The sequence below is a fragment of the Folsomia candida genome, unplaced genomic scaffold, assembly GCF_002217175.1.
Source record: "Folsomia candida strain VU population unplaced genomic scaffold, ASM221717v1 Fcan01_Sc006, whole genome shotgun sequence".
Taxonomy (NCBI): domain Eukaryota; kingdom Metazoa; phylum Arthropoda; class Collembola; order Entomobryomorpha; family Isotomidae; genus Folsomia; species Folsomia candida.
In genome coordinates this window covers 1,030,436-1,051,929 of record NW_019091198.1, presented here as the reverse complement: position 1 = coordinate 1,051,929, position 21,494 = coordinate 1,030,436, and the positions used below count along the sequence as shown (strand labels likewise).

General features: G+C 40.5%; 1 protein-coding gene across 1 annotated transcript in view; it reads left to right on the top strand.

The window, feature by feature from the left end:
* LOC110851411 (transmembrane protein 132D) overlaps nucleotides 1-21,494 on the top strand; it is a 65,236-nt gene that overhangs the window by 35,229 nt on the left and 8,513 nt on the right. The window contains exons 6-11 of the mRNA XM_022099180.2: nucleotides 7,304-7,456; nucleotides 8,462-8,702; nucleotides 8,807-8,950; nucleotides 9,040-9,242; nucleotides 11,808-12,180; nucleotides 15,673-15,864. Coding sequence (XP_021954872.1) covers nucleotides 7,304-7,456; nucleotides 8,462-8,702; nucleotides 8,807-8,950; nucleotides 9,040-9,242; nucleotides 11,808-12,180; nucleotides 15,673-15,864 — 1,306 coding nt within the window. The remainder of the gene's footprint in view (nucleotides 1-7,303; nucleotides 7,457-8,461; nucleotides 8,703-8,806; nucleotides 8,951-9,039; nucleotides 9,243-11,807; nucleotides 12,181-15,672; nucleotides 15,865-21,494) is intronic.

Sequence of the window (21,494 nt, the reverse complement as noted above, 5' to 3'; positions counted from 1 at the left end):
CATCCCGAGTCGAACGCTGACAGAGAGAATGTGAAAGAGACACAAATAAAAAATGGATGGAATTTTCAAGAAGTAAGCTTTCAAGGTGTGAATTCTAGAAACATGACCCGACTCCCAATTTCTCCCAGGAATAAGGAAGAGGGAGTGAAAGTGGGAGAAGGTGAAATAAATACACGATGCTGCTGCTGCTGCTGTCATTCCATAATATACCGAACATCGTACATACTTACATGCTCGTCGTCCTTTTCGTTAGGTTCTCTCCGTTCCATTTTTATGAGAAAATCCCTCATCCATTCCATTTCACATGCGGACATTGGGTAGTGGTGGGATCATTAGGTTTCCTCTCTTCTCAAAGAATTTGAGTTCCTCACAACCAGGAAAAGCGGAATCTTCTGCAGGAGAATAAGTAAGATAGTGCTGGAAGGACTACGACTACTTTATTTTACTAAAACGGTAAAGAGTTCGGAGCAGCAAGCAGGGATCGAGAGGAAGATGAAATTCTGGTCGAGTTCATCCCTTTAAATTTATACTGTTTCTTTAACATGTTGCAATTATAATGAGGCTTCTTGGAGAAAGTCACGTGCACGGGTATAGGGTTTAGGGCTAGACTTTTTAAGTGCAGGAGTGGTGGCTACGGCGAGACGAGGAGGTGGCCATATTCCTCCCAAATTTGGATGAAATCGTCCATTTTAAAGGATAATTGAGACTTTCGGGCAAGTTGAAAATTCGTGCTTTCTCCTTTAACAGAGACATTTCACATTTATAGTCACTCCGCTACTTCCTGTTTCATTTAGATTGGTCGAGTCCTGCAATTACCGGGCTCTCTCTGTTCAGTTATCTGGAGAATAAATAGGTAGTTGTGGGACCATATATACCTCGCTCAGCACATCCACGGGAATATTTCGAACCGTGGACAAGAGAAGAAAGAGCAGCTCAAATTTAACAGATGCTTTCGAATGAAAACTAAGTGCTTGGATTTTATCACGAGAGCAAATTAGGGGCACGAATATTATTATGGTTTTCACCCCACAAACTGTGCGTCTCCCTTTTCTGATTAAATTCTGATACAGTCAAACCATTTTAAAATTGGGATATTAATTTAAAACTTTTCCAATTCTTTTGTTATCTTTTCATTGTCTTTAAATAAAAGACGGCTTTTTTAATAGTTCTGTTCGGGTTCTGCATCCCATAATAAGACCAAAGTCGTCTCATTACTCAGCCCAATTTATACTGCACTTGACACAAGTTGGTGGGGATTCAGTCCTTGTATTTAGGAAAGTGCTGAGGTTAGTTTTTACTTGGTGAACCCCGAAAACAGCGAGAGCGCAGCCAAGGTTATGTAATTCGCCAAGGGATTTTTATTATTATCATTGATCTCACTCTTGTAAACTCTGAGGAGGAAGGAAGCTCAAATTTCTCTTCAGCAGCAGCCTAAGGAGAGCATTCACATTCGATTTTCCGTCCAAATTTGCCCAAGGCAGAGCTCATTCTTTAATACTAAAAATGAAAACCCTCCACGACGACGACTTGTTTGGATACTCGTGTGATACTTGATTCCCCAAATGAATTAGGAAGTGCATCAGATCAGCTACGAGGAGAGAAAGCTGTAGACACAGGCTCAGTTTTTTATATCCTTTGCCTTGAGCTTCATAAAAGACTAACCAGCCAGTGTTTTGTAGTTGTAGCGAGTCAGCCAATCTATCTGCTCGCGTCGACTGCACAAAAAAAGCTTTCTTCATGAGAATGAATGTAAAGCGATACAAGAGCTGAGCTACTCGCAGTTCATTACTTTTCCTTGGTGAACATAACTTTCTCTCCGAATTTGTATGAAAGGCTTTTTTCCTTACAATATCATTTTTTACAAATTGGAGAAAACTTAGCAGCCCTGGAAAAGAGATGGACTTGTTTACCAACCAGATATGTAGGAATGGAGGAAAAAGTGTCCATTCTTCCTTGATGGGAATTAAATTTGAGTTTGTGAGGTTGGAATCATCATCCAATGCGATATGCGATGGTTGTCTCTTCCACTTAATAACCACTTTCACCAAGGAGGAAGAAAAATAAGTTTGGACAAGGTGCTTAATAATTAATGTTGCACCTGGTTAGAGTCGATCTGTCTGTCTGTTTGGTCCCTCGGCGGAATGCGAGTTCCGTATTACCAATCGTGGTACTACTACATACACGTGCATTATATGCTATACTGCAGCTTTGCCTAATGTGCCTGGGCCAATAGCTGATTTGCTTGCGGTTTTTATGCCTGGGCAAGAATTATGGTTGGCAGGTAGGGTTTGGAGGAAATTATTGAGATTGGTGTAAAGTGAGGCTAGAAAGTCGTCTTCTTCTTGTTAAATTTCTGATCTAGTTGAACTGACAACTTCCTTTCCCATCCATCTGACTCAACTCTTGAAACAGGCGAGTCGGACGGAATATTCGAAATTTATTTCCATCCCGACTCACAATTTATTGTAACCTACGTTGGGTGAGGTGAAGCTCGACTAATTTGAATGAAGGGCCGTAACTTTATTTCTACCAAAACTTTGAAGCAAGCACGGACACGGAATACTCGTCACTTTTCCTGTACTTTGATACTTTCACTTGAAATACGTACAGGCTTCGTATGCATGTTGGTCCAAAGAGTTCAAAAGGTTGGGAGATTTACTTGTAAAATGCAAAATGAGGCTGCTTTGGCAAATTTTGGCAAGAGTAGATTCTCGCATATTCGCCGAGAGTATGTAGCTACGTGCATACCCAGATCAACAACCTGCACAGTTTTTTCGTGCAAACGAGTTATTCCCCGTCTGCAATTACACTTGAAGAGTGAGCAAAAAATGAGGGTTTTGTCAATGATGAATTTCACCCATCGGGCGATGGAATCTAGCAGGTGAAAGAAAGCCGACAGAACTCATCATCAGAATCGGCGGAACAATGAAGAACTTATGTAATGGAAATTAGAACTCATTTTTCTTCTTTCGACGAATTATTCCACTCAATTGCATTGTGCTCAGTGCATGTACTACTACTGATCGGAAAGGAATTGGGAGAAAGCTGGCTGACGGGGGAGAAATCGAGGCAGGATTTTCTCCCTTAATGACTCTCGCCTTAACTCTGCTGCTGTGTGCCCCATTCAAAATCCAACCCATTTCTCATCACGAGAGGAATTTGTTTGCTTTCACTTTCACTCTGTCCTACGTCATCTCGCTTCATTTGTAGAGGAGTCGGAGTCAAAATCCGATTTTCACTTTTGTGTGGTTAAGTCCTCTAGGTACCACTCGAGCAAAAGGCTTATGGCGAGAAGAGCGGCACATAATGTGAGGAGAAAAGGGGCTTACAAGCGACGATAATGTTCATTTCACTATTCAATCCGTTCAAGATGACGCAGAAATAAGTAATTGAGCGCATTTTTCCTCCACTGCTAACATAAACAGTCTGCAACTATCTTTTCGCCAATCCACAAATCACCCACGCCAGAAAGCAAGGCCATTTCAATAAAATGGGACTAAAGTCAAAATTAAGTCGTAAAAAGGTTTTATATCCTCACTTTATTTACACTTGGGCATTGAAAGCTCGTTTAGTTTGGTGTGTGACCATGCCTGAATGCCAAGCAGTATTACTTGTTTGTATTGGTGGACATGACGTAAAGAAATTATACCAACATCACAATGAGAGCAAATTATCGCGTCACGTTACTTACTCACTACTACGAAATACGTACAAAATTTGTACGTATTTCTACTACAAATGCTGCCCTTTCTCGTCTTCAGTATTCGTAAAGTGTTTTTGTTTGGTTATCAGACTGACCTCCTTTGTCAAAGATATCGGTTCGTTTCACTTCATTCTCTTCCTCCGCCTTGTTTTCGCCCACTTACATCTCAACTTTCCCTTCCTTCCTGCCTTGCCACATTCCCCGACGAAGGAGATGCCATTATGCAAGAAGTAGGACACACAGATAAAAATACGTATGTACATATCGCCAAGTTGGTTGGATGTGCAGTTGTGCAATGAGGAAAAAGCAGAGAAAAAAACATATTTTTGTGCATAACTACCATCTACCTACAATTTCAGACGAGACGAGGAGGTTGCACGTATTTCTGTAAATAAATGAATACGAGATCTCGCAATATTTCAATTGTGTGAGCACATACGTCCGTCCATGGTGCATGGCTGAGCAGGGAGAAACTTTCATTTTTTAACTTGTCACCCAGAAAATGATTCGAGGATGGATGAGCTAAAAACAAGGTTGCTTACTACCCTTCTCTGGGGTATGGTTTGCCGCATGTCGAGACGAGGAGAGACGCAATGCAGGACTTTCGTCATCTCATCTTTTAGCAATCTTTCTCTTACTTTCTCCAGAACGAGTTTGTTGGTGGCGCAGTTGAAACTTTACATTCAAAATACATTGCCACATATTTTGGAGCCGTCACAAAAAATTTGTGGATAGGCGGAGGAAGCCTAAAGTGCTGTGGAGTGCAGCAGCGTTTTACCCAGAGCCGACCTCCCATTAAAGATTTCCTCCTTCAATAAATTGGACAGGACGAAGAAAAAATGGGAGACCTCTCGCTGTTTAGAAATATCGTTGGACAGAGTTGACTTTATTGTTGTTTGCTGCACTTAATAGTTAATAGTGCGCTCTCATGTAATCATATTCATGGTCAATAAATAAGCAGGCTGCATAAAGTGACGGTCATATTTATTACGTATTATGTTGTATTGGATGCATTATTTATTTCCCTGTTTCTCCTACGTACAATTCTTAGAGCGTGATATGAGATTTTTATACGACTAATCCGACCACAATTTGTGTGGAACTTGGTTGGGAAGGATTTCTTTCTTTTTTTTCGAGATAATATCAAAAAGGAGTTTATTTTTTTCTCAGAAATTGTATTGCGGTCTGGTCTCGTTTGTTGGAAAGTTACCAAGAGATAAAGTGGATAAGGAGGGTATAAGGTGTCATTAATTGCGAGAAAGTGAATCTGTCTCGGCATCATCATAGATACTAATAAAGCAGTTACATTACTATTCTTGGGCTGAAATCCACCTAACAAGCGGCGAACTTTGCTTTAGTACGAAGAAGTTGTCTCCATTTGTTCCCCCTAAACACACATAATGTCAGTTGCACTACTGTTATTGCGCTGGTTCTTCATGGCCGTGGTAGTGAGGGGGCAACCGAGCAAAACGTAGTTCCTGTGCCGTTGTTTGTTTTTTTCTTCTTCCTTCTTTTTTATATGTGACTTCGACTCCAAGACCTCCACCAAGAAGGACAAGAAGAAGAGACAAGAAACTTTTTATGACTTTCCTAACAACCAATTTCCTGAACAGATTGAACTTTTTCTCACTTTTTTTGTTGTTCTTCTTCAAGAACAAGTATTGTAAGTTCTTCTGTAGAAAAATATGTACCAAGTAAGTTACCATGCCCAGCGATGAAGTAGGTAGATAGGTGGGTGTGTATTTGTGTGGGCGAAGTATTCGCTTTTGATATCATCGTGTCAGCCCATGTCAACTGATGTATTTAAATTAACTTAATGTATCAAATCAAAAGTTTAAGATGGACAGCATAGTTGTAAATTTTGGCCCATCTCTCTTTGTCGATCTATCACTGTATGTCCTTCCCCTTTGTTTCATGTCAGATAATGCGACGCACAAGCAGGTAGATAAAGTTCCACAGAGTAGACATCGGAAGTAAGTAGGGACGGAACCGACTAAAGTTACGCTACTATCTAGCTCTTTCTGGGAAAAGCTTCCCTACTTGGACCAAAGCTAATGCAGGGATTGCTGGAAATTTGTATGCAGTGACAGTCTCTCGCTTTCATTTCGAGAACAAAGCCAAAAGTTTTCCTTTGATGGAGAGAAAGTGAACCATGGCTTGGGTGACCTGGGCTGAGGAGTAGTAGAAGAGACGAGACGAATTGTAGCAGATTCGGCACAGGTGACCTTTCACAGGGACCAACTTTGATACTTACATTGCTTGTCAACATGATGAAATTTATATCTGAGGTGAATTTCTGTTTTCTTAAAGTGGTCCAATAATGTTTAATATTTAGTTTTGTGTACTAGAGCCATAGTTGAATCATGCAATGCTTTCCAAACGTTATATAATTCGGCAGAACTGCGTTGTTGACTTTAGGTATTCGCTCTAGCGTGCCTATCTCGGACATTTAATTTCCTCCACCAACTATAAGAATTGTACGACGCTCTAGTCGTCCATGGAGAAAATTTCAATTAGCGCCAAAATAAAGAAAATCTAAGTGGAGTTTCGATATGTTTCATGGATTTGTATCAACTAAACTCGTACATCCGCTTATTCTCTGCAGCACAGTTTATAAAACTTGGCTTGTGCTCATGAGACAATGAGAAGCCAAGATATGTAAGATGTGCAGTCTGGTAGTTGTGGCTCTTCTTCTTGTTCCGAGAGAAAGTGGAGGCTGGAAAAATAAAGGTGTGGGAGTGAAAGTGGATTTTATGGAGAAAGTGAAGTGCAGTCCGTCCCAACTTGGTCTATCCTCTCGTTTTATTGTGTGTGTGTGTGTGTGGAAGTAATCACTGGTAGAAGAAAAACCATCAGGACCAACCACACTGCCACAGCACGGAGATATTGGTAGGGAAAACTTGACCTGGAAGCACTTGTCCTCCCTCCTTCCTCAAATCGTAAGCGTAAGTGCCGTTGCTAATGCGATTGCTCCGAAAGATTACTTTTCATTTTTGGGTTTCCACATTTCGCTTCCCCTTTCTTCTTCCTCGAAAGGTTTGCTCGTCGTCGTTCCTTCCACACCTCAAGTGCTCAAAACACTCAAAACTGTTTTGGGGAAAGAGAAGCATGTCCAGTCTAATAATTCTCACAATTTCTACTTCCTAGATGAAAGCTGGCTTAGATTCATGTTGAAATACAACTCATTTTTTTATCTCTGATTCAATTTGTAGCAATTTTACACCATCTTTAGGCCCTTCTTCACTTGAGCAAATTACCTTTTTGAGCGAAAATTGATGTGGATGTTATTGGATACAGGAACTGAGTTGGTGGTTGCAATAAATACATACGTATTTTGTAACTTTAAGCTTGTTAAATTGGCAGGTTCCGCCCACGCACTAATTTGAATGGTGGCTTTGATTACAATGATTACTGGTGGATTAACGCCCTCATTGATTTAGTGGAGGCTAAAAGTCTCCAAAAATGGAATTAGCATGTGGCGAAATAAATTTGGTTGATCTTAAGTGACCAATTTTGATAAATGAAGGAAAAACTAGAGCCAAAGTCTTTGTAATGCATAAATTGGCACTAATTCATGGTTGTAATTACGTATTATTACAGGGCACGAGTCAAGAGTGGTTTGCGCATCATTGGAATCGAGCCGAATGTTGATAAGAGTTGGAACATTACTACAGACTTCAACCCAAGGAGGACACACGCCACAATCACCGCTGTGAGAAAGTATGACCCCAAAATGATGCAGCATCACAAGAGGTACGCATTTGCAATAATTGAACCCTTTTCAATCCTATTTTGTATATTTTTCAATTTATTTTGACGGTTCGGTTGGTGCAAATGTTTTTGTAAATTTCCATTGGGAAATCATGATGAAATTTGCAGATTTCTTCACATACGTAACAAACAACTAATTTTAGGCTAAGTTTATCTAACCATAATTTGGCCTGAGTTTTCTTCAAACACCAAAGATTTCTGGTCACGTTAGGGAATCCAAAATCTAATTGAGACAAGACAGGACGTATTTTATTAAATAAGCGAGAAAAAATTGTTTTGTTTTTGTTACCGACAAACCGTTGTTATTTTTATGAATTTGAATAAATGCCCCGCATGCATGCCGTCTAATATTTTTATCAGACTCACAGACGAGCTCAATTGTCCCAAGAGTTATTCTCATTTTTACCAGATTTATACAGTTGGCAATCTCATTTCCATGTTAGGATATGTGAAAAGGGCCTACTTTGCATGCAACGTACGACCACTTATCATTTTACTTACTCCTTCGCGACGGCCGGGCATGCAGCTCAGCCCAACCAACCGACCAATATGAAGAGGAAGTGGCTTTATTACATATTTTAGAGGAACAATCTCGCCAAACAATGCGAAGAATGAATTACTATGCATAACATACGACGAAGGAACATTGGGAACCTGCTTTCGTGGAGATGACGAATTTCCCCTTTTGTCGAATAAACTAAAGGGTTTAGTTTGGGGTGATAATCCTCCACCTAAACATGACGCCAATTATCAGTCAATTCTTAATTAAATAAACTTTTCCCAGGCCAACTGTAGGAGTAGAATAAATTGATCATTTGTGAAGATGTCGGCGCAACATAGTGTAACTAACCAGCCAATCCTTTCATGATTTGATCCATTTTTGGGCTTGCTGAGAAAGAGCGATAGGACTTGTCATGATGCTGGATTTTGATTAATTGGTTTGGTTAGCCTAATTGGTCCTTTCTTCGTGTGTGCTTTTTCCTGTAGTGATGGGAGCAGCAACGGCGAAGAAGTGTTTAATTGGATTCTGGAAGCGGCGGAAGAGGCCGGCGATGACTGGGATGGAGGTCGTGTGGTATGGATTCTTCGATACGTGATCCAACCCAGTGCCGACACCAGTTGGATGAAAAAAGATCCCTTCGCCAATTTTAGTGATGAGCGGCATAAGCTCACCACTCGCCTGGAAATTCAGAAGGACGATATTCAAGCCGTTCTTCCTATTGCAAAGGTCCTACTCCCTACTTTTTACTAACTTTAGTAATTTCTGTAATGTAGGACGCATTCGTTAGCACTTTTTACTAATTCAGTGCCTCTTTCTCTCCTAATTTACAGAGCTGGGAAGTTGTCAACTCGGCGGTCCTCAATGGAAAGCAGGTTTCTCGCCCCATGAAAATATTCATCGTGAGTCGTGCCGGTCAAGTGGCTGATGTCACTCTTCAAGCATCCTGTCGATCCTTGGACGAGAGTGTGCTGAAGGTAAAAGCCATTATGCTTATTAAAAAGGAAGAGTCTTCTTATGAGAGTGGGACGAATTAAGCAATTATCACGCACTTGCTTGCTTGCAGGTATCTTCATCCTGTACCTCGGTTTACGTTGATGGTTCCGAAATCCGTGGTTCCACAAATGCCACAATTGCCATCAAGTACGGAACGTACGAAGGTTCAGCCCAATTCACAGTGTGGATGCCAGAATTTCCACTCGACGTTCAACTTACAGACTCAAAGCTGAACCAGATCAAAGGATGGCGTGTTCCTAATGGAGTTCGAGAGTAAGTTTGTTTCGCTTTTCTTTATTCGAGCACACAATTTGTATCAGGGATGATGGCTCTTAGTAACACTAAGACCAACACTATTTTATGCCGTATACTGCTGTATGCTAGACGCTACTCGTAAATACGTACGTGGAGGCGAGTCTGATTGGATCTTTGAAGTCGTTCATGTATTCACAAACAAAGAGAGACGGATAGGTCTACTTCTCCTAGTTTTACAAAACCTGACTTGATTAATGTTGAGATTTCTGCTGGAATTTGCACAATATATGAAAATTTAGCGGAAACAGAAGAAGCAAGGTTTTAATTTGTATATAACTCTTCTTCAAACAGCCAGATAGGACATTAACCGTTATCCTGATGTTTGTTATCATACTTCCCTGCCAGTTATTTTGCCATACATATCCCTGTAGAAACGATTGAGCAGCAGCAGCAGTAGGAGCATCAGTGGGGAATTGAGAATGGGTAGGTATATAATCCCTTCGTGGTGGTTGTAGATTACAGGGAACTAAGCAGTGATTTTGACCAAAGAGAGACTGCGAAAAACGAGAGACAGTGTTGTAGAAGGAAAAAAACGTAAGCAAATCAAAAGAGAAAGCTCCCCGTCTCGCCTCATCCATACAAAGTGGAGTGGACCCCGTTGAAAGAAAAAGAGTCCAAAAGTCTGTCGTGAATTTAAAATTGAGGAAAGTAATGCCCCAGCGTCTGTAGAAATTTGCAGTTTTGTTGGCTTCCTTCGCTCTGACAAAACGTCTCCATGTCTCAGTTAAAACAACCACTTTTCTTCGTCTCCCTCGTCCTGCTGCTGCTGCTGCTCTGTGCTACACGGCAGCAAAATGAGTTTACTTTCTCCCCGATAAATAATGGTGCGACTGGCGAGATGAGTGCAAATTGGAAAGTTTTTGATTTTCTACTTCTTCCTCCTCTTCTGATTCCACCAAGCTATTGATTTTTCAGTAATTTTAGCCCCTTATCTTTAAGTACTGTTGGCACGATTGGCAGGGTGCAGTACTCCACATGAACCCATTCTTCGATTGAGGAAAATAGAGAAAGTCCATTTGACAGCTGCACATCCATCCTAAAAACAAACGTGAGTTGAACTGCGGGTTGTGCTTCGTCGAGTTGAGAGTCGAGTGGCTATAATTCCACCACGTTTTCTCAGCAACGACCTTTTCGCTTTCTCCTTCGCCTTCCTTCACTCGGCTTCACTTCACTTCTTCCTTTCTCCTAAAAATTCTTTGGGGTCGTCAGAGCATCAGGAAAAGTCAGCAGCATCCGCGAGACGAGAGAAGAGGAAGGAGAGTGACATTCACATGACGTGCCGTTATGTATGAGGGGTGAAATAGTGAGATGATTGTGGATTCACGAGACGAATTTCGCCTTTCTCCTTCGTCATCTTTACCACTGCGACGACGACTACTTGACCAGATGCCCTTCACGATGAGTTGAGGATATAAAATAAAATAAATAAAAATTGAGAGCATCAGGTTCTGCTCCAAGTTGGAGAGGAAAGTCATTCCTGGCTCTCTCTGGGGCAGACTGAGGTATGTTGGTATGTGATAATGAGAGGAGGAAGGAGAAAGATCGCAGTCTTGGCGTAGTAGTTCTAAAGTGAGAGCTTCCTCAAAGTTAATTCGACGTGGATTCCCAACTAATTTTGAGCAAAACAAACATTTGAGTGAGTGAAAGCATCCTTGTTCACTTTAGCTTTTGGTCTGAACACCATCACGCGAAATGAGGAGGACAGATAGAAAGAGGAGATGGGAATTGTAGAGTGGTTTGGAATGTCACGTCAGCCCAACGAGAAGTCAGTCACAATCAACTAATTGAGTTTCGTGATTCATGTGTGTGAGAGAGAGCTGTTGCTTTATTCCTGCACTATCAAACCAACCAACATTGTTTATTTCAACCTGGCATGGTTTGGGTTAGATTTTAGAAATCTGATTTGCCAGTGTGACACCCTCCATCCAATGAATTTGAAATGAATATGAAATGACACGTGTAACGGAATGAAGGAATTTTTGGTGGTTAGCGTTTATTTTGCTTTATTTCGGCCATTTGTTAGAGTCGACAAATGTTGAGAAGGGATAGTTATTATTTCTTGATTTATTTATATTATTTCGACATTTGTAGTAACAGACAATATGTAGTTGGCTCTTACTGGTAGTCGACTCGGTGGCGGCAGTCGCGTATAAATAGCTACCTATTCACATAAAGCTAGGGTCTCCTATTCCGATCGTGAAATTGTAGCTACGTGCAAACTGCCGAGAACAATTTCGACACAATGTTGAACAGGCAGGTATGTAGGGTCGAGAGTGCAGGAAAGTATGAATGGTTTTATGTACGACAACGCCGCCACCATTTCGCCGCATCACACGTCGTCACGATAACGTCTTCATCTGCGGCAAATGACGTAACATTGTTAAAATAAAACGGCTTGACAAGGCGAACCATGATTCGGTGGTGCTTATTCTTTGTTCTTGCCTTTTAGCCGGTTGACCTGGCCACATCTGTTCAACTTGTGAATCGATACTGAAGGAAAATGCTGTATTTTATGTTGTACAGGACCCAAGGGAAACGAGAAGTCTCGTCTTACACAAAAACGATAGAGATGCAGGCCGATCAACCACAGCCCGTTATGGAGGCGAGCTTACCAACGTCTTCAAACAAAAACATTGGCACGTTGGCTACCGATGTCAATAGCTATTACGGACCCACCGTCGGGGATGGTGAAGAAGATTTGGATGATCCTTGGGATGATCATCATGACTCGGAACTGGTGGACGAGAATCATAATGGCGCTGCTGGAGAATTTACCACGTTCAACTCCAATCATGAAGAACTACTCGTCGACAGAGATGGAGACGATGAGGAGGAGGACTCGGAATTGGAGGACAAGTTTCACTGCCGACCCAGATATCAACATACTCGGGTGGACGTGAGTAGTACTTACATATATTTGCTTCCACAACCTCCTAAATTAAACAGATTGCTAATTTACCCTGACCCGGAAATGGTGGCAAAAATCTGCCACTTTATAATTGCCATCATTCTCACATACCGTAGGAGAGCGTGGCGTGGTTTGTATGTACAAGCAAACACAAACTCGTCTCATGTTTTATTGACCGTCTTCCCATTTGCTCATCAATTTTTCATTCTTTATCTCGAAAACCATGGATCGAGAGACAGGGAAAAGTCGTTTGTACAGAGAGAAAGGCAATAAGTACGAGTGCTATGTATGTACATGTGTACTACGTATGTAGTGAGTGATAGCATGGACAATGTAGTGCTTTTTGGTAGGTAGACGAGTTCGAGGTGATAGCCGTGATCATAGCCGATTGTCCCTCACGACATGGCACACACGTCCAATTTCACGTTTACTGGCACCACGCCTCACTTGACCACAGTGCAGACAATGAATAAGGATACAGTGGCTAGAAGATACTCATGAAATGAAATTGAGCGTTGACATAACGTGTCGGGGTAATATATCCTCGCTCCCACTTTCTCTCCACGTCCCCAACGATATTATTTTTGAAGCTGAGAAATTACGGAGTTCCCATGAAATTTCCGATATCACACGTCTCACCCACCGCTGCGCACTTGTACGTAGTAAATCAGGCCAAACAATATGGATTAACATATGAATTACACAAAACCTGAGGGAACTATTGCAGCCGTGAGTTATTTGATTTGCTTATGTATGTATTTTCCCAAACTTTTCAAATGGACATTCTCGAAAAGAGGAAAACATCACTCGCCCGTCCTTTCGTGTCCTAGATTTCAGGGAAATTACTCAGAAATGAGAAATGTCAGCATTAAATTGAAGTGCGAGTTTGTTCATTCGTTTATGTATGTATTTTACCTGTTTAATGCAAACACGTGGTTTGTTTCGTGTTTTATCTCTTCTTCTCCAGCCCCTTTGTCCCCTTGTGTCCGTATCACACCACCAACAACAACAACCGAGAACATTGTGTTCTCTGCTGTTATCTTTCCCTCAGCCTCGTGCATGTTGACAGAAGTTCAAATGGAGAAAGTTCTGCCCTTAAGCGTTTAACTAATAATTGCCCAACTTGTCAAAACAACATGCACGGCATGTGTACGTTTGCCTCGAAAATTGAGGTGGTTTTTAAAAATTTGGAAATCCTTTTGCCAGGCTTTGCATAGTCATGCATATTCTCATGTGGGAAACATTACATTCGATGGATTTTGGTAGTGGGAGTACAACATGCCCACTCCTGTTTCGTCGGGCTCGTTACGAGACGACTGTGTAGAACTGGTCGTAAGAGTTGCGGTGTTTCCACCATTAGTATTTCCTTTTTACTTTTTTTCCCCTTTTATTTCCTCCTGAAGGAATTGTCATCTACTTCTGAGCCGAGTTTACTTAAACTTGCATGCATGCCGTCGCTGCCATCATGCAACCAAACATCCTCCTTCACGAAGCACACTACTTTCTCCCTCGTGAGCAATATCCGCATGCATACGAAAGGAGAAAGTATGATGATGGAAGAAGCGACTTTCTCTCCCTTTCTCTTTGCTCTTACCAATGAACTATGAACCTCTCTATGGACTCTTATTTCTCTCCTTATGTAGGTGTGCCACTGCCACTCCCAAAAATGTTTCCTTCATACACAAGAAAACAGTCCCTTCCATGAATGTGCATACGTAGCGTTGAGGGAAATGCGTATTTTCCCCTAAAATATTCCATTTGAGAAAGTTTATGCCTGAAACAACCAGTCAGTCCATGCACATTGTACCATTGTACATACCACATCTCATCCACCCTGAAAAGTTGAGACGATGTTTGTGTTTATGTAGCTGCCACATTAAAACGGTATACGCATCACTAAAAATAGTTTGATATCGTTACAAATATGACATGTCTCGCCATGAAAATTAAATGATCCTCAGTGCACAAACATTCACTCAAACGCATCAAGAGTAGATGTCTTTTTGGGGAAAAATTACGTACCAGTGTTCTTTCTGGTTGTACGATACGCTACGAACCACCCCGACGGCCCTTAACATGTTTAATGTTTTAGTTTAGTGTCTCCCCATTTATGGATGGATGAGAAAAGGAGAAAAAAACTGCACAAATTCCTCCTTGTTAATTCATACACAACTTTCTTCACCACCAGAATGAATAAAGGCATACGTAAAGTGGAACCCTTATTACCATTGCAAACACATCCCCCCGTTCTGCATATCTAATCTGAGTCTGTGAGTTAAGGAATGCGGAACAGGAGGAACAGGAGAAGCAGGGGCATTTACTGGTGGTGGTGGTGGTGGTGGTGGTGGCAAAGTGGAACGGGTGGTTCCACGCTCTGGGAATATCAAGCAAAAACGGGAGCCGAGCTCTCGTATAATTTCCAAGATTTCCAATACTGCGTCGGATTGGAAGAGAAACAAGAACATTAAGGAGGAGCAATTTGAGCCTTCTCTATGTTTTGAATTTTGAATATAAAATGAAAGCCATGAATCAAGTCTATCGTACCAACCAACCACCAACCAACCAGCCAGTTAATGTCGTATCAATAAAAAATAGTCTATCCAATACTTAAAGTGGATAACCATTTGGGAGAACATTGTTTCACAATGATTTTAAAAAAGTTTCTAATATTGTCATTATCGTCAGACGGCAACTTTATAATGAAACAGTAAAACTTTGTCCCGAGCGAAACAGTTCAAAATTTGGAAACAGTTAATTTCCAAAACTTTCTCTCCTTTTGCGATGCGGTTGTTGCAGCAGTAGCAGCAGCAGAGAATATAAACTCTTGATCAGAACAGCAGCTATATGACTCCTCTCCTTTCGTATTAACCCACCCGGCAAGATTTTTAATATGGACCTGCCAAAGTTTTACGTTTCATTTTATTATGGAGGGAGCGCGGCAGTAAGTGAAAGTATACGGATGGTGTGGGTTCCTTTCACTTTCGTGCGGAACTATAACAGCGTGAAACATTTTGGTATTTCCAAAATTCACAAAACCAACCACGCAGCTCTTCCCAACTGCTGCCGACGTCCCGTGTACATTATATCGAGTTGAGAGCAGTAGTTTTAGGAGCGATTTCGTTTTATTGTTGAGTGGTCAATTCAATGTGATACTAAAATGAATCACATATAAGAGAAGTGTGTGCTATGCTGAGTTCATTCACATCAATTTGAATAATCGTAACAATTTCACAAAGTATAAAACCCCTTCCCTACGTCCAATTATCTCTCCCTGTGCTCGTGGTGCTCAAAATTATCCTCGTCTTCTAGTGATGCACTTGTCCTGATTTAATTGACACGATAACAATCCCAATTTATTCCTGATGAAATCAAATATATTATGTGACGAGTATGTGTTAATTCTTCAATTAAAGTGAAGTCATAAAAAATATTTGTTTAGCTTTGACTGAATCGTGCGTTTGCTCTCTTTTTGTTCCGCAGGTGTATGGTCGATTCTTGGCCCAGGACCAAGATTCTGGTCGGACTTCCTACTTTATTTCGAGGAAAACCTATCTCAAGATCACAGACCTCGTGTCGGATTATTTGAGAGCGTCGGACACCCAAGTTGCTGTCATCAAGGGACCTTCCTCCTCCTCGATTCAAGGGGTGGGACCAGGCAGGACTGAGATCCAGGTTTGTTATCTCTTCCTCTCTCTCTCTATGTGTACACCTTATCTTATTGTCGTAATGCATAATATGCGTCAACTACATAATTCACCGCAATCCACAACAACAAACAAACAACGATTTACCACCTCCCCCGCCCAAACGAGCTCGAGATTAAGAGAGAAGAGGCGAAGGCACCATATACCACGACGCTGCAGAAATAATGGGGGCAGTAAAGGATTAGCAGTTTAAGTGTGAAGTTGACAATAAATCCTTGTCCTTATACGGATTATGTGGATGTGTCGACTTTTCCTTCGTCCGCTGTTTGGTCACTTTTCCATGTAGAATAGATAAATTATACCTCACGTTTACACTTGCATATTGGTTTCCCCATTCTGCACAAGCTTGAGGTGTGAGTGGGCAACAAAGCGGATTCAAATATTCTTCTCCGCAAAGATAAAGACCAGCAAACGGAGAGGTTTATCATGTACTTACGTAAAATGGAACAGTTTATTTCTCGTGGCAATTAGGAAGAAGGGTCATTTTATCAGCAGGAAGACTTTGTAATTTTTAATGCCTCCACATTTGCATCGTTTAGTAGTAAGGAGGATATTATTTTAATTTCGGCCAAATCTCTACAGCCCATTTCCGCATCTAGCTCTTTTGGAACGAAATAAGTACGACACACATTGTACATATATCTGCATATAGCCCGAATTGCATAAAAAGCTAAATGTGCTCCTCGCTCGACTTGTTGGTTAATGAGCATGTTAAGTCAAAGATCACGTTCCTCTGATTAAGCTTGCTTGCCAAGAACGACGACTTTATTGTACAGTATTTACGATTGCATAACATTATTTTTTGGGTCAACAATGACTCAGAATTAGGCAACTAACTTTGCTCAACTTTGCTCTTTCTTCTTTCCCCAACCTAGTTTTCTTCCAAACGAGAAAATGTATGTACGGCAAGGCATCACTTTAACGAATATTGACCCAAGAGAGTACAGAACGTTGCCCCTTTGGTTTGGTTGTGACATATGTGGCAAATGTTGGAAAAGCTGGAAGAAAGGAATTATTTTTAAAATTCTGAGCAGCATCAACACCAACCCGGCTCTCCATGCATGGCGGCACGACACGCAACGACGCCATTGTGGTTTTATCTGTTCATTTCTCTCGTCGTGATTCGTAGCAGCAGGAGCCGTTGTATAACCAACCTTCATAATGAATTTCGTTCCATTTCATTGCAGCATAAAAAGGAGGAAAGCTGGCGCAACTGCTTCGGAATAAAAATTCTCACGTTCTCCACTTCCCACTAATTCCACAAGTTTTCTCTTCGATTTCTAACTGAATTATTCATTTCTTGCCGACTCAATGATGCGAATTTCTTTCGGGGATTGTCCACCGTCTCTGGAGATGCAAAGAAAAAGAGAGAGAATTGGCGTTTCCTTTACTCAGTCATAAGCAGACATGATGCCGACGTCGATGTGAGCCTGGTTGAACCACTTTCTTCTGACCACTCTTCAAATGCATTTTTAAAGAAAGTTGGAGCGGAACGATACTTTTGGGGGACATGAAAAAAACTTGGAATCCCGCTGACGTGGAACATACTTGAGGAAGTAGTTAGGGATAAGAGATTGCGTCTCATAAAAATAATTTATGCGACGTGAGGAAACGAAAAAGCCAAGGAGTCAACCGTTTTAATTAATCATTTTCCTTATGGATATATGTCACGAGTCCTATGCAGCAGTTGCTCAGATTTCAATGGATGGGAGAAAGAAAAGATAGTTTTGTTAATGCCAAGTTTACGGGGAAACAAAATGGTCTTGGATGGATGACAGGTGTGCGGATGGATTGGATAATGGTGCGAAGAGAGATGATAGGAGAAGAAGTTATAGGCACGAATGCACTTGAAAAAACTTTCCTGTTTAATTATTACCAAGTTTTTGGAAGATCAAGTTTCGTCTCTTCAAAATAAAAAGTAACTTTTCACTCCATCAACGCGATTCTACTTGAGCTGAACTGAATTAACCTGACTCTGTAGTTTTCACTTTCTCTTCCTTTCTTCATTCTCATGATAAATAAGAGCTGGATCAATATGAGCTGCTACTCAATCCACTGTTTAGCAATGCCATCATTATCGTTTCATAACGTCAGCATCAGTGTCTTGTTTTACTGTAAAGTGCATGTGTACAAATAATGGTTGGACGCGTTTGCGAAAACAACACACACACGTGACGCGTAATTGGGGTACAACATGAATTCATACATATGTATGAATAAACAAGTGTGCTAGTAATAAATCAAGTACGCGGAAGGAGAGAATGTGTTCTGCACCACATTTCCAACTTTTAACTTTAATGAGGAAAGTGACATAATGGATAAAGTTGTTTGTTGAAATGTTGAATGGCCTATTCTTTGGTCAACACGATATCAAAGTGGCGATCTGACAAGTTCCGTATTTACTTCCACTCGAGCTGAGTTAGCAATTTAGATGGAAAAGATGTCGCCATTTCGCACCCACCCTTTTACCCCATTTAATGTCTCTGTTTTCCAATTTGCCTGTTTTCTCTCCAATAGAACCCCATTAACGCTGGAACTCTACTAAAGAGCTAAACAGTTGAAGACCTTATCAACTTTGGACGTTGGATGGGAAACCTTCTCCCGTTAATTCTTTTATGCATATTATTTGACATCAAACTTCTTGACTATTTTACGTAATAAAAAAACAATTTGGAAATCTCAAAGAATATTATCGCATATATTCACCGTCTGACTTTTAAAGATTCACAATGTGAGTAGGAAAGTGTAACATTTTTTCCTAGCCACACTTACACACGACATGCCACCCGTCGTCGCTGTGGCCCAGAGGAAATTCGGGCCTTATTGCTTTTTACTTCACTTTCACCTCCTCTGGGCAAATTCTCTGCCCAGTGAAATCTCATTATAATCAAATAGAGTTAATATTTCCAATTTCCTTCCACATCAAATATGTCACTTGCAACATGGAGCAAGGAATTGATGGCATAAACCAACTCTCTGCTGGAGATCGGTCTGACTGCGTGTAGTCAACCATATAATGTTCAATTCTACAATAAACGAGTTGATATTATTTATACAATATGTCATTCATTTCTATCCCACACTGCGAAAATAATTAGGCCACGGAGCAGACCATAAATTGGAGCCTTGTGTGTGGCCACAGAGATTGGTTGTTTTTGTTCAAAATTTCTAAATATAAGCTCGTTATCGCAGTATAAAAACATTAAACAAAACAAAATGCAAATGCGCTGATTTGACTTCAAATTCAACTAAAGGACGACTTAAATCGATCTAAAATTTCCCTGGGTGGTATCTTTTTGGTGCTTTCATCTCTCTCTCTCTCTGATCCCGAGCTAGAGAACATAGGCAGGTGCAGACTTTGTGTGTATACATATTTCCATTATTTTCGGCGAAAGTGTTTTCATTTATTTTCCTTCACTTTCTTTCTCTTCTTTCACTTTCACTCTCTTTGAGTTTCTAGAAAGAAGAATGGCATATCCGTTCCTGTGATTTGGGTAAAGATTATTTTCAAACGTGCGTTCAAATTCCTCCAGAAACACTTGAGCATAATCACTACCATACTTTTCTGGAAGAAATGCGTGAGTAAAACAAAGAACACGAAGAGAGAAAGTGAGGCCAGGAATTTTTACTTTTATTCTTTCTCTCTTGTTAACCAAGGAAAACATGCAACTCGATAATTCATCAGTTATTATTACTGTGTTCTGAATGCTAAGCTTTCCTTTCTGTGAAAATCTGCAGAACCACTACCAAAGGAAAAGAAAGTGATTTGCATTCCTGTTGATGCTTTCTTCTCCTCCCTTTTGTTTCTTGAAGGACGGCGAAAAGTCAATGATTACACTTTCCCTGAATGGACGAAATTTTCAATTGATTATTCCTCTTCCTTCCTCGAAAAGAAAGAACAAAGAAACTTTCAAATTAGCAATTCATATCAAATTGCATAGCGCAGAGATTCTGATTATTGACTGCATTGTTTTCATAGTTCCCAAATTATTATACTGTATCCATTTCTGTTATTATACATAGCCGCCCAGCTGCAGAAAAGTATTATTGTAGCTAAATTTTTAGCAGCGTTGTTATCCGTCCAATTTTCCAAACTTGTAAAAAAGTATTGGCCATGAATTATAATTCATGGACGTATATATTTACGAAATTGTTTCTGGAACTTGGCATTGTAATCAGTGAATCCATACCAGGCACGTATTATTTTTTTTTTCTCTGGGTGTATTTACAGAGTTCTGCGATAAGGGCAGGAAGGAAATAAAATTTAATCAACCTTTCATTTTCCTTAACATTTCAACTTTAGCTTCAACGATCCTAACCATTCTCTTCGAAGCAGTTGTTCCATTGCATTAGGAGAGTTTGGGATAACTGGGTTGGCAATTCATTTTTTGGCATATTTGACGTTTCTTTTCCAGACTCTAATTGCGCGTTTTGTTTCAATCAGGGGCTATTAAGTAGAAGTAGGCATCGGTTTTTAGTCTTATCAACCAGGCCATCTAGCTCACAAGCCAAAAAAAACTTATACTTTGCGAGGATACATTTCACTTGGTAATTTGCCTTTGGTTTGGACGGGAGGTTTCGCAAAGTTAAAGAACCAAAGAGGAAAAATGATGTCGTAAGCACGGGAAGCAAGGCAGACTCTCGCTTTTCGCATAAAAAGTTGGGTGCTGGCTACTTATTTTCATTTGCGTCAACAATTTACAGCACCGACTTTGCTTGTGTGTGTGCGTGTGTGTGTGAGAAAATGTTGTGTTGCTTTATTTCATGGTGAAGAAAACGAGCTAATTAAGTGACCTGGCATAGTTATTGTTCATACGACTTGCGAATAGTTTGCTATACATTAATAAAGTTTGTAAATGTGTTGGCGAACTACAGAGTTTAGGAATAAACACGTGGATTGTACGTTTCATGGTTTGTTCTCCAAATTACTGGTATCGCAGTAAGTGGATAATTCGGCTCTTAGGAATGAATATTTATTAAGGCAATGAATGGTTAAACTAGTAAATTGATTTTCTATAACTAATCAAATACAAGATTGCATAAAGCATATATCAGAAAATAAAGCAGGCTTCCATTCATGACATGGTCACTCACTTGTACAGATATATATATATATTCAACTGTTTATTGCCTTTAAGAAACATGTCTACTTATGTTGCGTAAACTGAAACCTTAATAATTTATAAGTAAGAAGCTCATTTATTTTTTAATATGAACGAAGACGTACAATTTTGTTCGCAACTTTTCACTCGAGTTATTTAGGAAATTTTAGAGCTAAAGAGAACCCGCTTGCTCCTACTTTTTCGTCTCTCATGTAAATGGAACACGGAAACGTAATCCTCCATAAGCCTTGGCGACAACCAGATTTAGGAGCCGCATCACACATCCAGGTGAGATCTCCTTCTGAGATGGTGGATGATGTAGAATGTGTGTCGTCGTGTGGCGGTGGTTTGGTGGTGGCCCCAATATAATTGAAATTTACGATCCAGATTTTCCTCACCGGGGAAAGTTTTTACAATTAGAATAGGAAGCAGGACAGCCACTTTTCTTATGTGAGATCACCACCAACTTAACTTTTTGTTTTATCTCTACAATTTC